General features: G+C 54.0%; 1 protein-coding gene and 2 pseudogenes across 1 annotated transcript; 2 read left to right on the plus strand and 1 right to left on the minus strand.

Annotated features, from left to right (window-relative positions):
• The first annotated feature begins 1,127 nt into the window (after positions 1-1,127).
• On the plus strand, positions 1,128-2,405 carry LOC136492134 (probable receptor-like protein kinase At5g24010; annotated as a pseudogene).
• Positions 2,406-7,890: 5,485 nt separating this feature from the next.
• LOC136492135 (uncharacterized) lies at positions 7,891-9,438 on the minus strand. Its single transcript, XM_066488254.1, has one exon. The coding sequence runs from the start codon at positions 9,136-9,138 to the stop codon at positions 7,891-7,893; it is 1,248 nt and encodes a 415-aa protein (XP_066344351.1). The 5' UTR covers positions 9,139-9,438.
• Positions 9,439-18,160: 8,722 nt separating this feature from the next.
• On the plus strand, positions 18,161-19,438 carry LOC136492136 (probable receptor-like protein kinase At5g24010; annotated as a pseudogene).
• The last annotated feature ends 881 nt before the right edge of the window (positions 19,439-20,319 follow it).

The following is a 20,319-nucleotide window of genomic DNA, read 5'->3' on the forward strand; positions in this document are numbered from 1 at the left end:
CGTCCCCTGACGACTCTGACGGTCGCGATGTATTGCGGCATGCCGCCGCCCGCCCGCCAGCGGTGACGGAAGCGGGGGCGGAACCTCATGTGAGATGGATGGAGAGTCCTCACGTCAGGAAAGCCCGTCATATCAGGAGCCTCGGGACGGTTGTGAGACGACGAAGAAGGTGACTGGATGGGAGGAATGGGAGCCAATTAAAAAAATTCAACACAATAATCTCTCTTCTAATTGTTAGGATTACACGTACCAACTCATTATATGTTGACCTAAGAACAATCAGGGATTTCTCAAATCATAGCAGATGCAAAATCAACAATGGAGTGTTTTTTTTAGTGAAACTAACTCTAGCAAGGAAGAAAAGAATATTTAAAGAAAGGCTACTGTAGCTTGAAAGAGACCTTTCTCAAGCAAGACTTCAAATCAGATTTTTCAACGTGAATGGCTCCTACTATACACGGCAAAAGACAGAAAGAACAAGACTAGCAGCAGCACACACGAAGACCAACAAGATCAGATTTGCTGCAGCAAGGGCAGGACAAAACACACATAAGAATTGATGAGCTATTGAAAAGCCTAAACGAACTGCAGAACGTGACTGAAAGTTGCAACCTGAGCAACTCAAGGTCCGACAGGAAACATGGCACGTCGGACTAATCGGGGACACTGTTCCAAGCATCTGACTGAAACAACTCAGTCCACCACGGCGACAGTTCTTGCGGTTGCCGTGAAACCGCTGGAACCGGCTGATTGCCAACGCTAGCTCATCGTCCGCAAGCCATGGTAGGTGAGGAGTTAGCATAAGATCCTCCAGATCTGGACTAAGTGCCATGCTAGGCGCAGATGGGTTCTCTCTATTTTGGCTCTTGGAGGTTTATTTCTTGAGTTAAATGCACTAGAGGTTTATTAACTTGTGAGGAGGTTTCTGCTAGGTCCATCAACTTTTAAAGTGGTTTTTTGAGTCTATAAACTTTGTATGCCGTATCACTTACATCCATACTTCTCCACGTTGGCTTCTCATGCTGATGTGGCATGATGACTAGGCTCAATCAAGCAGACTTATGCCAACGTATTTTGTCAAATAGACTGCAGACGCACGAGCAGGCGCCGCCGCAGCTGTTGTGGCCATGCGGGCGGGCGAGCAAGTACTGCCGCCGCTGCCACACGGGCACAAAAGGCGGATGGCGCGGCCGGCGCCGTTAGAGAAGGAGAGCAGCAAGCCGCTGCCGTGGTCGTAGGAAAGCTCCGGGTGGGTGCTAGAGCAGTCGAGCCGGTCGGGCGAGGGCACGACCGGCGCGATGCAGAGGGTGAGCACGCAGCTCCACATCCCGCTAGAGGAGCTGAGGTCGGCCACCGACAACTTCCACGAGCGCAACCTCATCGGCGTGGGCGGCTTCGGCAACGTGTACCACGGCGCGCTCCGCGACGGCACCCGCGTGGCGGTGAAGCGCGCGACGTGCGCGTCCAAGCAGGGCCTGCCAGAGTTCCAGACGGAGATCGTGGTGCTGTCCCGCATCCGGCACCGGCACCTGGTGTCGCTCATCGGCTACTGCAACGAGCAGGCGGAGATGATCCTGGTGTACGAGTACATGGAGAAAGGCACGCTGCGGAGCCACCTGTACGGGCCGGACTCCGACGGGGCGGCGCCGCTGTCGTGGAAGCAGCGGCTGGAGGTGTGTATCGACGCCACCAGGGGGCTGCACTACCTGCACACGGGCTACTCCGAGAACATCATCCACCATGACGTCAAGTCCACCAACATCCTCCTCGGCGACGGGTTCATCGCCAAGGTGGCCGACTTCGGGCTGTCGCGCATCGGCCCGTCATTCGGGGAGATGCACGTGAGCACGGCTGTGAAGGGCAGCTTCGGGTACCTGGACCCGGAGTACTTCAAGACGCAGCAGCTGACGGACCTCTCCGGCGTCTACTCCTTTGGGGTGGTGCTGTTCGAGGTGCTGTGCGTGCGGCCGGTGATCGACCAGGCGCTGGAGCACGACCAGATCAACCTCGCCGAGTGGGCCGTCGGGTGGCAGAGGCGCGGGCAGCTGGACCGGATCGCCGACCCACGGATCCTCGGGGAGGTGAACGAGAACTCGCTTCGCAAGTTTGCGGAGACGGCGGAGCGGTGCCTGGCGGACTATGGGTAGGAGCGGCCGTCCATGGGCGACGTGCTGTGGAACCTCGAGTACTGCCTGCAGCTGCAGGAGACGCACGTGCGGCGGGACACGTTCGAGGACAGCGGCGGCGGCGGCGCGCAGTTCCCCGAGGACGTCGTCGTGCCGCGCTGGGTGCCGTCGTCGACGAGCTTCCTGACGACGGGCGATCCGGACAACACAGTCATCACCGACGTGGGAGTCGCCAACAGCAAAGTGTTCTCCCAGCTCATCAGCGGCGAGGGCCAATGATGAGCTGCTGGTGGTGCCGGCGGACCGGCTGCTGGAAACAATCCGAGTCACCTACTGGAGTGTACTAATCACCGTTTTGTTATCGTTGCTTAGTTTGACAATATTAGGCCTGCTGCTCTCCTTCTCTAACGGCGCCGGATGCGCCATCCGCCTTTTGTGCCCGTGTGGCAGCGGCGGCAGTACTTTCGCACGCCCGCATGGCCACAACAGCGGCGGCGCCGGTGCCTGCTCGTGCGCCTGCAGTCTATTTGACAAAATGCATCGGCATAGGGCTGCTTGATTGAGCCTAGTCATCATGCCACATCAGCATGAGAAGCCAACGTGGAGAAGTATGGACCTAAGTGATATATCATACAAAGTTTATAGACCCAAAAATCCACTTTGAAAGTTAATGGACCTAACCGAAATATCCTCACAAGTTAATGGACCTCTGGTGCATTTAACTCTTATTTCTTTAGACTTCAGTTTGCTGAAAAGATCGTTGATTGATCTCCCAAACCCTCCGATCTAGGGCATGTAGAAATTTCAAGCCCCTCTCATGATCATCATAGGGAAGCTACGACTTATTTGCCTGCATCATGTTCACGATTGACTGGAAGCGAGAAAACATTGAATCAACGGACTCAACAAGGTTCTCGTACTCTCGACGGTGGGTCTCGAGTCCAGTTTTGACATGAGAAGTGCCCTCATCATATCTCTCGAGGGTGGACCAAATCTCCCGAGCTATCTCAAGGTTCTGCACATGCTCAAACTCAGGAAGTGCAAGAACAGAGAAGAAAGCATTTCTAGCCTTGTTGTTTGCCTCATGACGGTCAATCTGATCCTGACCGATCCAAACAGCAAACACCATGTAAGTAGCACCCAAACAAATCTCCCAAACTAGAGATCCCAAGTTTATCGATCGTCTCTGTGCTCCACAACTGCACAACAACACAACCAAGAGACATGTTGCATACACACTCATGCAATAGTTAGTCTTCAAACTCAACCAAAACCGATCATTTTCTACAAATCACTTATCACAAACTTGACACATAAGGACATATCAACCTTGTGTTCGTAGATGAACGACGAGGCAGCGCCTCTACCTCTCCACCAACACACGTCATCTTGGACATCGATTCCCTGGGTCCTAGATGTGTCTGAGAGGTTTCGCAGATCCCGACGACGAGCAGGTGGGTGCGAGAGGATACGAAGTCGACACCGACAGCGAGTTGACCCTGAGGCCTGAGCGCTGGCGCTGGTGGCATAGATGAGTAAGCCCCACTCCGCTCCCCTGTACTCTCACCCTCTCCGACCGACCTCTCCCAGATTGTCTCCCGTGGCCATCAAGGCGATCCGGTGGAATGAGGGGAGAGTGGTAGAACAACGTGTGCGATAATTGAACGTGTTGATCATGACCTCTGGTCGTGGGTCCGCGAGCTGATCACCAGCTAACACTGGCAGCAAAAGAGACATGGTCATATGGTTCCTGCTAGAAGCATGCATTGAGCGTGCGTGGAGTCGGGCATTCGATGGTGTGCATGTTTCCGCTGTAGTGACTGTTCTCGTTGGATGGCGTAGCTGTGGCAGTGAGTAGCAGGAGTAGCAAAAATTCACGATCCTTAGCAATAATGTAATGCTTCGCGTAGCCACCAAGGCCGCGTCACATCTCATGCTAGTCCCTCGAGCTCACGCTGGCCTCTTCAGGTTCTCCATTGACAGCGTGGGATGCTGAGTCAGCGTCGGTCAACTGGTGCCGCTGATCTCTCGCACCGTGCGAACAACGATCTCCGGTCATGGTTGGGCAGCCACAACAGTGCCACTGCTGTCGCCCATCTCCGAACCACCTGTCATCGCCAGCGATTAGTCTGGTAATGGCGCTTGTACGGCTCTAATACCACTTGTTGGCCCACAGGATCACCGGCTCAGGTGAGTGAACCACTCATCAGTCTTACCGAGCACCCGCTAGTGTTGTCGAGCACCCACTAGCTATGCCGACCACGAACAAGCATTGTTCGTCCCCACGCACTATGGCTAGAGGTTGAAGAAGAGGTAACACAGTACAAGACACCAGCGTTGGCCGAAAGCCCTATATGAGAGATAGCAAATCCGAACTCTCTTTACTGAGTTACTGAGATAGTCTATTTATACAACTCTATCCATCTAGTTCTAGTACAACGCATATGCTGTAACAATAACTAGATAACACAGGCCTCTGCATGTCGCTACAGTGCTGCAGGTGAGCCGTGCGGCGTCTGCACCTGCAGCGGCTACATATCACAGCAATAGATCTTTTCGACGTTGTCTTCCCTTGCTGTGTTCACACAAGATAGCAGTAGATTATGTCAGATTCTTACCTTGCTAGTATATGTCGGTAGCTTGTTCAGTTGTCACAAACCAGTGTTGTCAGCAACGTCAGACAGGCAGGCACCGGCATCGCCGGCCGCCGGCAGAGCAGAGCTGCAGAGGTCGGGCTCGGACCTCTCGCCGGAGAGGCGGGGAGCTGAGAACATTGACGCCTGTGTGGCGGCGAACAAGACGAACAAAGCCGGGGACGCAGCAGCGATTTTGCCTGCCGCGTGTTCAGCAATCTCAGCCTCAATCTGAAATCAAAACACCTGCGTGTTCTCCGTTCTCACGTGGATCGAGCGCCGAGCGGTATGCAAATACAGCCCTCGCCTTCCTCAGTTCCAGAATCGGAATAACAGCTGCCAGCCCCAGGCCCAGGAAGTCTGCAGGCGAGGCGAAGCGGCCGCGGCCCTGACGCCTGCATGCGCCGTGCGTCGCTTGCGCCAGCCGCCAGTCAGAGAAGCAGCAGGCGCCGGCCCCCACCGTCAAGCAGTCAGATAGGCCCTCCGCAAAAAAAAAAAAAAAGAGCCGTTATGAAAATCATGCTATCAAACTTTATCAATTTTCACTAGATTTATAAAAAATACATGTAATATTTATATTTTTAAATAAATCTATTATATAAATATATTCAACTATCTATCTAATTATATTAATTATATATTATAAATATTAATATTTTATTAGATATATTGAGTCAAAGTTAAAAGTTGCTGATTTTTTTTAAGCAAAAATGACTTTTTTTTTAACAGAGAGAGTAGACCCAAACCCGCAAAGCTACCACGAAACGAGCACCTCCTCTCTCGCGAGTCGCGAACCCCTGTTTTATTTTTATTTTCCTCTTCCTCTCCGCCTCCCCTTCCAGTTCCAGGCTCCCGCATCCACCTGGCCACCTCGGCAGCTCATCCTCCCCGTCCCGTCGACCCACACCGCCTCCCCTTCCTCCCAAGCACCGGACGTCTCGCCAGGGCGGCTGAACACTGCCTCGAGCCCATCGCCGCAATCCGAGAGCCAACAACTTAGGGGCGGAAAGACAGAATGCCCGCGAAGAAGCGCCGGTTCCCATCGCCGCCTTCGAAACCCCACGGCGACATGGCGGCTCCCAGTCCCACCTCTGATGCCGCCGCCGGCGGAGGCGTAGTTGAAGGAAGAGGAGGGCGCCCGCCGTTGCCGAGCAGGGGCGCCGCCAGGCCGAGGTTGACTGACCCGGACCCGGAGCCACAGGGCGGACTCGAAGACGGTGAGTGAGCTTGATGACGACGGCATCGAGATCGAGACCGGCCTCCCTCCTATAGTCCTATCTCGTTCCCACCCCACGATGTGCATGTCGCGTTCTGTATCACCGCGCGTATATGGCTAAGAGGCGGCTTGTGCTGTGTGTGCTTCGATGGGTTTGGCAGATTCGGACGCGGAGGGTGACGGCGGCGCGGACGACGGCGACAGTGAGTCCTCGCAGTGCGACCACGGCGGCACCGACGAGTGAGCTTTCCCTCCCTCTTGGCCTCTTCCACGCTCTATCTCTCCGATCCCGTGGACCCCTTTGGTTGTCTACGATATGCTTGTGGCCTGCTTGTTGCGGAGTCGCGGTGCCTATTGCCTCGTGCCGTCGTGCGCCTCGCCCGCCGGTTCCTCGTACCCGACCTGCCAGTGACTCGTTCGAGGCGGTGCATACCGGAACCGGTGACTTGCTTAGTCCGTGTGATCTGGTCGCGTCTATGCAAACGCACCGATCGCCGAGCCGACAAGGCCGATGATGCATCATGTGCATTCGAGCTAGGCAGGAATGCCGTGGCCTATACATGTATGCATGCTTCTGTCAGGGTGCAGGCCATAGCTGGGATTGAAATTGCCGGCCTGCTGGGAACTTGGCGCTGTCCTTTTTTGTTGTGCGCTTATCGTGCTTCAACCACTGCTTTCATGTTTTATCTCAAGTTCTGAACTGCTCTGTCGTCTGCCGTGGCTTTAGCTGTACGTTGAGTTTCCGACTTGTAATGCACATCATGTTTTCAAATCGGCAATGCACATGCTTTAGAAATTCATAAGGTGAAATATATATTCTACAGCTCGGCTTCAGTCTCAAACATGTCTTACTCATACCTCCTGGATAGTTAAATACTTAAGTATGCTCAATATTATTTTTTTAGTTAGTTAAAAATCGACCTTCACTTCCTCCTGCTTTACGTGATCTTTGTGTAGTGTCATAAAATAGCTATATCTTTTTGGTTTCAAAAGAACAAAAATAGATGCTACATTTCTTTATATTTACCTGCATCTCACTGCTCTTCAAGATCATTATTCAGGTTCGTGGACTTTGGAATATTTGATGTTTTACATGGTCTGAAGCTTATAGTGAACTGTTCTGTCTCTCTCAGATATATGCTAGTGAAATTAGCAGATATACGGAAGGAGGTTCAGTGCCCTATCTGCTTAGGTGAGAAAATCCTTTCTCAGTTTGCTTAGGGATATGGATATTCAATTGTTATTCTTCAGTTTTCTAGCATGACTAAAGCATTCAGATTAAGGAGCCGTGTTTCTCTATTGAATTGTCTGCACTAGCTGTTTGCTAGTACAAACTCATCTTCCAGTTAATTGTAGCACGATAATATGGCTGCCTTGTATCATATATATACATGCCATTTTTTATGGTTTACCCCAAATGTAACTGTTTGCTTAGATGTAGTCCGCTTTGTCGTTCTTATTTTAATACATCCTGTTATGTGGCTGCTAGGATTGAGAGGAGAGAGTCGAGGGGAGCGACGGCGGATGGCGGGCTACAGTACCCGCGGCGCTACAGTACCGCGGGTACTGTTTACGGGACGGCGGCTAGGGCTGCAAGGGCGCTGGGGGAGGCCGGCCGCGGGGCTTCGCCCGCGGCCGGCAAGAGAGAAGGGATTTTCTTCTAATCTCTTGCTTGATTAGATTGATACATCTCCTCCCATTATATAGAGAGGTCTGACTTGGCCCCTAAGCAAGTGACTAATTAATCCTAATGGGCTAAAGCCCATAGGCCCTTGACTCCTCTAACACTACACCCCACCTGGACATGCAGCTCGTCCTCGAGCTGCAATCTAACGATGACACTAACGATGCCTCCACTAGACACAACCCTAACACCTAAAAATAAGCCTTTTACATCTCGGCTTATTTTATTGACTTAAAGAAGACTACGACTCTTTATTTTTGACTCCTGAAAATACGGCGGGCACCCTCCGCTTGCTGGACCAGCACGTGTGTAGCCACCTGGATCCCATGGAGACCATCGGAACGAGAGGGGTGCACGGGTATGGCCACCTAGAATTGGTGGCAACAGCAACCAGCGGAGACGTGCTCGTGGCGGACGGTGGCGGAATGCGATGGCGCTAGGCAGTGCGTCCCCGCCGGTGACAAGGAGGGAAGCTGCTCCCATATCGCCAGTGCCGCAGAGTTGGAGTTCGCCGCCCACGGAAAAAACACCATGCTTGCGCCTGAAGACAACAGCAGGTTGGCGCGGTTGCTGGTGGCCGTCCGACCAGGCGAGGTCGACCGACCATGCTAGGTCGCGCTCCCCTATGCTGAGGTTGACCGCCGCCAAGGTCGCCTCGTGCATAGGTGAGCGCATCTTCTGCAGCCGCCGGCGCGCTAGGAGGCCACGCGCCGCAGCCTGCAGCCGCACCGCCGCAAACACCTTGCAGGCACTTGCCCGCGCAATCGCCTTCCTCTCCGTGAGCTGCAAGGCTGCTGCTGTAGGGACGACTGGACGCCGCCGCTTGAAGATGGGGTGTTGTCGTCCCTGCCGGCGCGCTAGGAGGCAATGCGCCACCGCCTGCAGCTGCGCCGCCGATGTCTGGATGCCATCCACGCCCCCGTAAAAGACGCCATCGCTGTCCTGCTGTGGCGGCACGGGGCTGGGGGTGGTGAATGACGGGATCAGTGAAGGAGAGGTGGAAAGCAGCGTGGGACTGCTGCTCGGCACCGACGCCGGCTGTGCTTCAATGTTATGGACGAGGGTCGCGAGGACGTCCATCTGGCGCTGCAGGTGGTCGAAGGTCGCCATCCACTCACCGAAGGCACCTGTGGAAGGTGGAGGCTGCTGTGCAGGCAAGGGCGCCACAGTGGCTGTGGCGGTGGTGAACACGGGCGGAGCTGCGGAGGACAGGGCCGGCGGTGCTGCGGAGAACAGGGCCAGCGCAGCCCAAGGATGTGTGGCGAGCGGCGTGGAGATGGGCATGGCGGCGTAGGATCCGGCCGGCGGCGCTGCGGAGAACAGGGCTGGCGCAGCCCAGGGATGTGCGCCGAGCGGTGTGGAGAAGGGCACGGCGGCGTAGGATCCGGCCGGCGGCGCTGCGGAGAATAGGGCTGGCGTAGCCCAGGGATGTGCGCCGAGCGGTGTGGAGAAGGGCACGGCGGCGTAGGATCCGGCCATGGTCTCTGATACCAGATGTTATGTGGCTGCTAGGATTGAGAGGAGAGAGTCGAGGGGAGCGACGGCGGCTGGCGGGCTACAGTACCCGCGGCGCTACAGTACCGCGGGTACTGTTTACGGGACGGCGGCTAGGGCTGCAAGGGCGCTAGGGGAGGCCGGCCGCGGGGCTTCGCCCGCGGCCAGCAAGAGAGAAGGGATTTTCTTCTAATCTCTTGCTTGATTAGATTGATACATCTCCTCCCATTATATAGAGAGGTCTGACTTGGCCCCTAAGCAAGCGACTAATTAACCCTAATGGGCTAAGGCCTATAGGCCCTTGACTCCTCAGGTTGATAGGATTTCGGATCCTACCGGCGATTGGTCGGAGGTTGTAAGGGTGAGAGATCGGGAATCGAGGCTTAAACCGCGATGGAGCACGGCGGGGCGCCGTGATCTCGCGAAGGGAGAGGGTGGCGTCGCTACAGTGCCACGGTACTGTTCACGGGAGAGAGAAGGCGGCTAGGGTTTCTCCCGGCTCCCTGAGGAAGCCGGAAACAATAATTGTTTCTGCTTACCAAATGAGTCCCTGATCACAAGTATTTATCTCGTCCATTGAAATATGAAAATAACCCCCTGATTCTATAGAAATTATCTAGACTTAGCCACTAATACCCTTTCGCCGGCCATAATGCATGCCGGTCATAACATCTCTCCCCGCCTGCGCAAACAGCTCGTCCTCGAGCTGAAAGTAGGGGAAGTGAACACGGAAATCCTCCAAGGGCTCCCAAGTAGCGTCGTCGTTCGGAATCCCACGCCACTGGATCAACACATGCCAGACTCCACGGCGCTGCTGCGCCCGTAACGCCCGAGCCGGCTCCGGAGACAGCCGGCCATCGACGGTCGGCGGCAGCGCGCCTGGCAGTGCTGGCAGCTCCCCCCGATGGCGCTTTAGGAGGCTCACATGAAAGACATTGTGGAGCCGGGCACCCTCAGGAAGCTCCAGGCGGTACGCAACAGCGCCCACGCGTTCCAGGACCCGGAACGGCCCGGCGTAACGTGGCCCGAGCTTGTGCTTGGCGCGGGGGTCCAGCGACTACGTAGTGCGGTGAAGTAGGCGTAGCCAGACCCAATCGTCGACGGCGAACTCGATATCGCGGTGGCCAGCGTCGTAGTACCGCTTGGCGAGCTGCTGGGCCTGTAGTAGACGTTGACGAACCTCCGCGATAATCTCATCGCGGCCACGGAGGAGGGCGTCAGCAACCTCCGTGCGCGCCGTCCCCGGCTGGTACGGCACCATGGGCGGTGGCGGGCGGCCGTAGACGACCTCGAACGGCGACACGCGAAGGGCGGTGTGGAAGGAAGTATTATAACAATACTCCGCCCATGAGAGCCAGTCCACCCATGCGCGAGGACGATCACCTGTAACACAGCGCAAGTACATAGCAATCACTTTGTTAACCACCTCGGACTGGCCGTCGGTCTGTGGGTGGAACGCCGTACTGAGGCGCAACTTGACGCCCGCCATCCGGAAGAGATCACGCTAGACATGCCCGGTAAACACCGGATCCCGATCACTGACGATGGATGTGGGAAACCCGTGCAACCGGACGATGCCGTCGAAGAATGCCCGAGCGACGGAGGTGGCCGTATATGGGTGGCCCAGCGCAATGAAATGCGCATACTTCGAGAAGCGATCCACCACCGTCAAGATGACCGACTTGCCGCCCACCTTGGGGAGGCCCTCGATGAAATCCATGGAGACGTCCGCCCACACTTGGGATGGCACCTCCAAGGGCTGCAGCAGCCCGGCAGGCCGTAGAGACTCCGTCTTGTTGCGCTGGCACACCTCATAGGACCGCACCCAGTCTTGCACCAGGGTGCGATCGCCGGGAACGAAGAAGTCGGAGCGAAGGCGGTGGAGAGTCTTCTGGACGCCCTCGTGGCCAGCGGAGTGGGCCAGCGAGAGCACCCGGTGGCGCAGATCGCCGTGGTCGGGCACGAAGACGCGGCGCCCGTGGAGAAGCAGCCCGGCGTCCGAGCGCCAGGGCGCCTGCAGCTCGCCGGCCGCCAACTGCTGTTGCAGCAGCTGCGCATCAGCCGCCGTCACCGTCGTGCGGCGGATGTCATCGATGAAGGCGAAGGAGGGGCCCGAGATGGCGCACGCACTGGCGCCCCCTTCCCTGCCCGAGTCGGCCACTGACTCGGTGTCGCGGCGGGACAGGGCGTCAGCCACCGTGTTCAGCCGGCCAGGGCGGTATTCGACGGTGAAGTCGAACCCAAACAGCTTGCTGATCCATTGGTGCTGGGGTACCGTCGACAGGCGCTGGTCCAACAAAAACTTCAAACTGTAATGGTCAGTGAGGATGAGAAAATGACGACCCCAGAGGTACGGCCGCCAGTGGCGCACCGCTTGCACCAAACCAATCAATTCGCGCTCATACGCCGCCAGCTTCAAGTGACGAGCCGCGAAGGGACGGCTGAAGAAAGCGAGGGGGCCGGCGCCCTGATGCAGGACGGCACCAAACCCCACGCCCGAAGCGTCACAGTCCACCATGAACAACTGGTCGAAATCTGGCATTTGGAGGACCGGTCCGGTAGTGAGGGCGCGCTTGAGCGCCTGGAACGCCTCCGCCGCCTCAGCGTCCCATACAAACGCGTCTCGCCGCAAGAGACGCGTAAGCGGGGCAGCGATGAGGCCGAAGTCCCGAATGAATTTCCGGTAGTAGCTGGCGAGCCCCAGGAACCCCCGGAGGGCCCGGGCGCCACGCGGAGGGGGCCACGCCACGACGGCAGCCACCTTGTCGGCGTCCATAGCGACGCCCGCAGCAGAGATGACGTGGCCAAGGTAGGCCACCGACGTCGCGCCGAAGGAGCACTTCGAGCGCTTGAGGTGCAGGCGGTGAGCACGCAGCGCGTTGAGGACGATGGCGATGTGCTGCAGATGCTCTGCCCACGATGAGCTGTAGATCAGAATGTCGTCAAAGAAGACGAGCACAAACCTTCGCAGGAGCGGTCGGAGCACGTCATTCATGAGGGCCTGGAATGTCGCCGGAGCATTGGAGAGGCCAAAGGGCATCACCAGGAACTCGTAGTGCCCGTGGTGGGTGCGGAACGCCGTCTTGGCGATGTCGTCCGGGTGCATGCGCACCTGGTGGTAGCCCGAGCGCAGATCGAGCTTAGTGAAGAATTGAGCCCCATGGAGCTCGTCAAGCAGCTCGTCCACGACCGGGATCGGGAACTTGTCCTTGGACGTCTTGGCGTTGAGGGCGCGATAGTCGATGCAGAAACGCCACGAATTGTCCGCCTTGCGGACCAGCAGCACCGGGGCTGAAAACGGCGACGTGCTGGGCCGAATAATCCCCTGAGCCAGCATATCACGACACTGGCGCTCCAGCTCATCCTTCTGGAGGTGCGGGTACCGATATGGGCGCACTGCCACAGGCGTCGTCCCCGGAAGGAGATGGATGCGGTGGTCGTATGAGCGGGGAGGCGGAAGGCCCTGAGGCTCGGCGAAGATGGCGGCATGCTGCTGTAGGAGGCGGTCCAGCAGGGGCTGCTCGGAGACAGCCGCCGCTGCCGCAGTGGGCGCCTGTGACGCCGCGTCGGTGGCGCCACCCTCACCGCACCAGACGATGCGCCTGCCCTGGCGCCAGAACGATAGCGTCATCGCCTCGAAGTCCCACAGGAGAGGACCCAAGGTCTTCAGGAAGGCGACGCCAAGGATGAAGTTGAAGCACCCCAAGTCGAGGCCGACGCACGTGATGGCGAAGGACTCGGACCCGACGACGAGGGGTACGTTGCGCGCGATGCTCACACACGGAAGTCGATCTCCGTTGGCGACGGTTACACGGAGCTGAGCACCCCCCGAGGCACAAAGACCCAGGCGGCGCATGGTGGCACTCTGAAGGTAGTTGTGGGTGGAGCCGGTGTCAAGAAGCGCTAGCAAGCGCACGCCCTTGATGGAGACCGGCAGCAGCATAGTGTTTTCCGTGCGGATGCCGGCCACCGCATGGAGGGACACCACCAAGGCGTTGGCTGCTGTAGGTTCGGCGGCCTGTTCCTCCTCCGCCAGATGAGGCTCATCAGCCGCCGCGTCGGCTGCCAGGAGGTCGTCGTCAATGTAATCATCAGCCTCCAAGTAGAAGAGCCGCGGGCACACATGGCCACGGACGTAGGGTTCGTCACAGTTGAAGCAAAGGCCCTGCCGGTGACGTTCAACCATCTCCGCCGGGGAGAGACGACGGAAAGGGCGAGCGCCAGCCGCGGGCGCCTGCTGGGTGTTGGGCGCGGCCTGCGCGGTAGCCCCGGCCTGGCCGTGGCCTCCTCTAGGCTATCGACGGTAGTTCGCAGATGGCTAGGGATGGTGCCAGTGCCAGCCACTGTCGTGCACACTGCTTGCTTGATGAAATGCCATGGTGCGACGTCACGGGGCTTCGCGGGCTTCATTTGCAGGATTGGCCACGCTGCCATCGCACCATGTCGCAGGCAGGCACACCTGTGGTCCTTCACCTGATAGATATGGACAACAAGAAGGATGAGGAGAGCAGTGACGCCAACTACGTCTTGTTCAACCATGAGACCGTCCCCAGCTGGTGGCGGACTACGACAATCCCTCTGAACAACACCTATAGGTATCTCTATAACACAGGTACGCAAACAACCGAAGCAAAGAAATGCATCAGAGTTGCCAGCTCAAACACCTCTGTTACTTCAATTCCAACATGTATATAGCAATAAACTTCCTTGATTACATTTTTGTTTAATTTACATGATATGGATTTAAGAAGGGCAAAATCAAAATGCTGCAGTGAATGATAAATTTTTAGGCCAATCATACACAGAGAAGGAGCTCATCGATAAGATTTGTAGTTAATTCCATGATACTTTGCATATCTCAGTTTGTAAATTTCATCAACATCAATGTGTTATTCACTAAAAATTGTATCTTTTCACATGAATTGTGCGGTTGCTTCTGATTCAATTGTCAGGCTGTCCCAATGCATTAATCACATTAATCTTATATTATAATATCAAAATACATGTTGCTTTCAAGTTACTTTTCTTTACTGTATATGCTGAGCTGCCGCTAGCTCCACACCTCAAGTATAGTCTTGGCTCTTAATTGTTTCAACTGCATTGTTTTAAAATCCTAAATTCTTTACTATAAACATGCTTATGTGTGATCGCAAGTTCTACAGTAGATGGTCATTGCAGAGTACTCCCTCCTAATTTTAATTCCACGACCCTCTCGGCCTCTCCGTTTCTTTATTGTACTTGCAGAATTTTACATGTATTTTGTAAGATAGAACAACAAGTGCAAGGCGAGATTAGAATCCTAATCCTGAGCCCATCATCGTTGACCGACACCCATAATCCACCACCAGTTTTGCTGCAATCGAGTTGACAACGACATTATCATCGGCCACCGTCGTTAAGCCTGATTGCTGGTTTCAAAGGCTCCCGTGGGTGAGACAAGAGTGCAGGAACCAGAAGGTAAACAATCCTCGTTCAACTCCTACTCTTGATCTATTTACTTGGGTTTGTAAATAAACCAGATTTCAGTTGTTTTAAATCATCTAGATCCCCTTCGTTCTTAATTCACTTGGCTAGATCATCTAATTTGAGCGCTGAAAATCACTACCAATAGTTTGTAAATCAGCTGCCTCCTCTCTATTCTTAAATTACTCGGCTAGAGCATCTAAATTTAGTCCCGAACAAAACTAAATATACAGCGAGGACCAGTATGAAAAGTGGATAAAGGAAAAGGAGATGGGTTGACACCATTGCTAACTTCTATACTACACAAGCAGCATTTATCTACCATTTCTTCTGAAATTGCCATACAATTTAGCTTCTATTCAGGTTACATAGCTGTTATGAATAGTATACTACTGTCATATCGCTTTTGGCAAAAATCATGTGAATCGAATCGAACTGGTATTTATTAACGAGAACTACCAATCATTAGATAAATATATTCATCGGAAGTGCACCAAACAAAGAAAAAAATATAGACCTGAAAAAGTTGCCAATATTGAATTCTTTGCTTCATTTTTAGACTAGTAGTGATCCTTGATTCAGATCTTTTAGCATTACATAGGAATATTTTGCATCAAAGAGTCCCTTACAACTTAATCTAAAATACTTCTATTGTTCATGTAGAGGGTGACCATGGTGAAACGGGTGGACCTGTAATTGTTGGGAGCAGGTGAACCTCTAATCGTTTGAAGCTGATGTTGAAGCTCTGGTTTATGAGGGTGCTAACATTAACAGCTTTATATTGTTTGAATAGCCTAATCACTTAATCGTTACGACCAAATTTGTACTGAAAAACATATTGTAGCCACTCAGACATTCAGAGCAGAACTACCCAAAGCTTTATATTTACCTATAACATTCACACGTAATTATGTAAAATAAATTGAGATGGACTCAAATAGTAGCCATACAATATTTGTAGTTCAAACTTTCGTACATGAATTCTTATAGGTATATATTGTAATACATTGATAGCTCTGTTAAAGTGTTAATTATACAGGCTCAATCTAGGAAGGGCGCGGCAAAGCCGCACCTGTTTTTCTAGTTTAGATAGGTTCCAGGCTTTGACACAAAGCAAAAAGAATTGGAGTTCTCTGTAGCTACGAGCAAACAAGGAAAAGATGTACTAGCCTCAATATGCCAGATATTCTACTATTTTTACCATGCACCGCTACACAAGGATTCAATCCTGAATTGCTCGCCACGCACAGGAGCCCTAGGGCAACCAAACAAAGCACGGTTTTTGGTAGGAAAAATTTGGAGATCAAACTGATGCAAACCATACTAGGAATGAAGACACTAGACCAAGAACAAGATCAAAACACAACGAACCCTAAGACGCGACGAGGGACGACCGTTCAATAAAGCAAACGGAAATTTAAAAAATTGCAACGGCACAACGGGACTATAGAACTGGAGATATGTGGCCGTGTATAATTTTTTTTGGCTTTTGTGGACTCTAGGTAATGCAAAAAACTGATTCAATCTAAAGGGAAAACGAAGATATACCTAACAGGCAACTAGATTTCTGATACCACTTGATTTAGACAAGGTCCGATCTTCTGATAGGTACGATAGCGTCGATTGGTAGAGACTCGACATTCATGATCTAGGCTTCAAACCAACACTGATTCGGACCCCCACAACCGTTACACCCACTACTCCGTTAGTTATCAACCACGCGAACGTGATTGACCTCGCCGAGAAGGCTTTCCTGCAAGCGAATCGAGAACACAAGCAAGAATGGATAAACGTAATCTGAAATTGCAAATAAATATGAGGCTTATGAATATGAGAAGAAGTTCAAGTCTTTATTCGAAAGGACTAATCGTCACAGGCGAACAAGATCAAGAACAAGGGCCCTAGTTTAACAGCAAACGATCTTGGCGATACAGTTGCAGCAAACAATGTCTATTTCTCAACGGAAACAAGAACGCAACAAAACTCAAGCCCTAACGAGAGCAGTGGCGGCTAATTATACCCCCTTGGACGCGGCCCCTGATGGGCTCTAAGACGATACACGGTCCAACAGACCAAAATACGGTGTCGCTGCACCCTGCCAGATTCTGGACGTTGACTTATTTTGACGATTCCCGTTGACTCAGGAAGGATTTTGACGTGAAATCAAAGCCATTGGATAGCTTATCAAGTTATCTTTCCAAGCATATCTGGATTGTCGAAAACGGAGTTTGTATACGTCCTAAGCGTTGATTTTACCCTGGACTGCTTCTGGAATCCAAGATGAACTCCAAGGGCCTCCACCATTAGGAAGACGAGTTGGACGTCCATGTTGGACCTCCTTCTCTCCTTGGCTTGTACGTGGCGGAGTGATGTCCTCGTCACGAAATGCCCGCCTAGAAGCGCATGTTCCCGTAGCCCGTCCCCTGACGACTCTGACGGTCGCGATGTATTGCGGCATGCCGCCGCCCGCCCGCCAGCGGTGACGGAAGCGGGGGCGGAACCTCATGTGAGATGGATGGAGAGTCCTCACGTCAGGAAAGCCCGTCATATCAGGAGCCTCGGGACGGTTGTGAGACGACGAAGAAGGTGACTGGATGGGAGGAATGGGAGCCAATTAAAAAAATTCAACACAATAATCTCTCTTCTAATTGTTAGGATTACACGTACCAACTCATTATATGTTGACCTAAGAACAATCAGGGATTTCTCAAATCATAGCAGATGCAAAATCAACAATGGAGTGTTTTTTTTAGTGAAACTAACTCTAGCAAGGAAGAAAAGAATATTTAAAGAAAGGCTACTGTAGCTTGAAAGAGACCTTTCTCAAGCAAGACTTCAAATCAGATTTTTCAACGTGAATGGCTCCTACTATACACGGCAAAAGACAGAAAGAACAAGACTAGCAGCAGCACACACGAAGACCAACAAGATCAGATTTGCTGCAGCAAGGGCAGGACAAAACACACATAAGAATTGATGAGCTATTGAAAAGCCTAAACGAACTGCAGAACGTGACTGAAAGTTGCAACCTGAGCAACTCAAGGTCCGACAGGAAACATGGCACGTCGGACTAATCGGGGACACTGTTCCAAGCATCTGACTGAAACAACTCAGTCCACCACGGCGACAGTTCTTGCGGTTGCCGTGAAACCGCTGGAACCGGCTGATTGCCAACGCTAGCTCATCGTCCGCAAGCCATGGTAGGTGAGGAGTTAGCATAAGATCCTCCAGATCTGGACTAAGTGCCATGCTAGGCGCAGATGGGTTCTCTCTATTTTGGCTCTTGGAGGTTTATTTCTTGAGTTAAATGCACTAGAGGTTTATTAACTTGTGAGGAGGTTTCTGCTAGGTCCATCAACTTTTAAAGTGGTTTTTTGAGTCTATAAACTTTGTATGCCGTATCACTTACATCCATACTTCTCCACGTTGGCTTCTCATGCTGATGTGGCATGATGACTAGGCTCAATCAAGCAGACTTATGCCAACGTATTTTGTCAAATAGACTGCAGACGCACGAGCAGGCGCCGCCGCAGCTGTTGTGGCCATGCGGGCGGGCGAGCAAGTACTGCCGCCGCTGCCACACGGGCACAAAAGGCGGATGGCGCGGCCGGCGCCGTTAGAGAAGGAGAGCAGCAAGCCGCTGCCGTGGTCGTAGGAAAGCTCCGGGTGGGTGCTAGAGCAGTCGAGCCGGTCGGGCGAGGGCACGACCGGCGCGATGCAGAGGGTGAGCACGCAGCTCCACATCCCGCTAGAGGAGCTGAGGTCGGCCACCGACAACTTCCACGAGCGCAACCTCATCGGCGTGGGCGGCTTCGGCAACGTGTACCACGGCGCGCTCCGCGACGGCACCCGCGTGGCGGTGAAGCGCGCGACGTGCGCGTCCAAGCAGGGCCTGCCAGAGTTCCAGACGGAGATCGTGGTGCTGTCCCGCATCCGGCACCGGCACCTGGTGTCGCTCATCGGCTACTGCAACGAGCAGGCGGAGATGATCCTGGTGTACGAGTACATGGAGAAAGGCACGCTGCGGAGCCACCTGTACGGGCCGGACTCCGACGGGGCGGCGCCGCTGTCGTGGAAGCAGCGGCTGGAGGTGTGTATCGACGCCACCAGGGGGCTGCACTACCTGCACACGGGCTACTCCGAGAACATCATCCACCATGACGTCAAGTCCACCAACATCCTCCTCGGCGACGGGTTCATCGCCAAGGTGGCCGACTTCGGGCTGTCGCGCATCGGCCCGTCATTCGGGGAGATGCACGTGAGCACGGCTGTGAAGGGCAGCTTCGGGTACCTGGACCCGGAGTACTTCAAGACGCAGCAGCTGACGGACCTCTCCGGCGTCTACTCCTTTGGGGTGGTGCTGTTCGAGGTGCTGTGCGTGCGGCCGGTGATCGACCAGGCGCTGGAGCACGACCAGATCAACCTCGCCGAGTGGGCCGTCGGGTGGCAGAGGCGCGGGCAGCTGGACCGGATCGCCGACCCACGGATCCTCGGGGAGGTGAACGAGAACTCGCTTCGCAAGTTTGCGGAGACGGCGGAGCGGTGCCTGGCGGACTATGGGTAGGAGCGGCCGTCCATGGGCGACGTGCTGTGGAACCTCGAGTACTGCCTGCAGCTGCAGGAGACGCACGTGCGGCGGGACACGTTCGAGGACAGCGGCGGCGGCGGCGCGCAGTTCCCCGAGGACGTCGTCGTGCCGCGCTGGGTGCCGTCGTCGACGAGCTTCCTGACGACGGGCGATCCGGACAACACAGTCATCACCGACGTGGGAGTCGCCAACAGCAAAGTGTTCTCCCAGCTCATCAGCGGCGAGGGCCAATGATGAGCTGCTGGTGGTGCCGGCGGACCGGCTGCTGGAAACAATCCGAGTCACCTACTGGAGTGTACTAATCACCGTTTTGTTATCGTTGCTTAGTTTGACAATATTAGGCCTGCTGCTCTCCTTCTCTAACGGCGCCGGATGCGCCATCCGCCTTTTGTGCCCGTGTGGCAGCGGCGGCAGTACTTTCGCACGCCCGCATGGCCACAACAGCGGCGGCGCCGGTGCCTGCTCGTGCGCCTGCAGTCTATTTGACAAAATGCATCGGCATAGGGCTGCTTGATTGAGCCTAGTCATCATGCCACATCAGCATGAGAAGCCAACGTGGAGAAGTATGGACCTAAGTGATATATCATACAAAGTTTATAGACCCAAAAATCCACTTTGAAAGTTAATGGACCTAACCGAAATATCCTCACAAGTTAATGGACCTCTGGTGCATTTAACTCTTATTTCTTTAGACTTCAGTTTGCTGAAAAGATCGTTGATTGATCTCCCAAACCCTCCGATCTAGGGCATGTAGAAATTTCAAGCCCCTCTCATGATCATCATAGGGAAGCTACGACTTATTTGCCTGCATCATGTTCACGATTGACTGGAAGCGAGAAAACATTGAATCAACGGACTCAACAAGGTTCTCGTACTCTCGACGGTGGGTCTCGAGTCCAGTTTTGACATGAGAAGTGCCCTCATCATATCTCTCGAGGGTGGACCAAATCTCCCGAGCTATCTCAAGGTTCTGCACATGCTCAAACTCAGGAAGTGCAAGAACAGAGAAGAAAGCATTTCTAGCCTTGTTGTTTGCCTCATGACGGTCAATCTGATCCTGACCGATCCAAACAGCAAACACCATGTAAGTAGCACCCAAACAAATCTCCCAAACT

The sequence above is a fragment of the Miscanthus floridulus genome, chromosome 11 (assembly GCF_019320115.1).
Source record: "Miscanthus floridulus cultivar M001 chromosome 11, ASM1932011v1, whole genome shotgun sequence".
NCBI classification, from domain to species: Eukaryota; Viridiplantae; Streptophyta; class Magnoliopsida; order Poales; family Poaceae; genus Miscanthus; species Miscanthus floridulus.

Bases quoted from the DNA above. Each gene is read 5' to 3' on its own strand.
- LOC136492135 (XM_066488254.1), bottom strand. From the start codon at position 9,138: ATGGCCGGATCCTACGCCGCCGTGCCCTTCTCCACACCGCTCGGCGCA.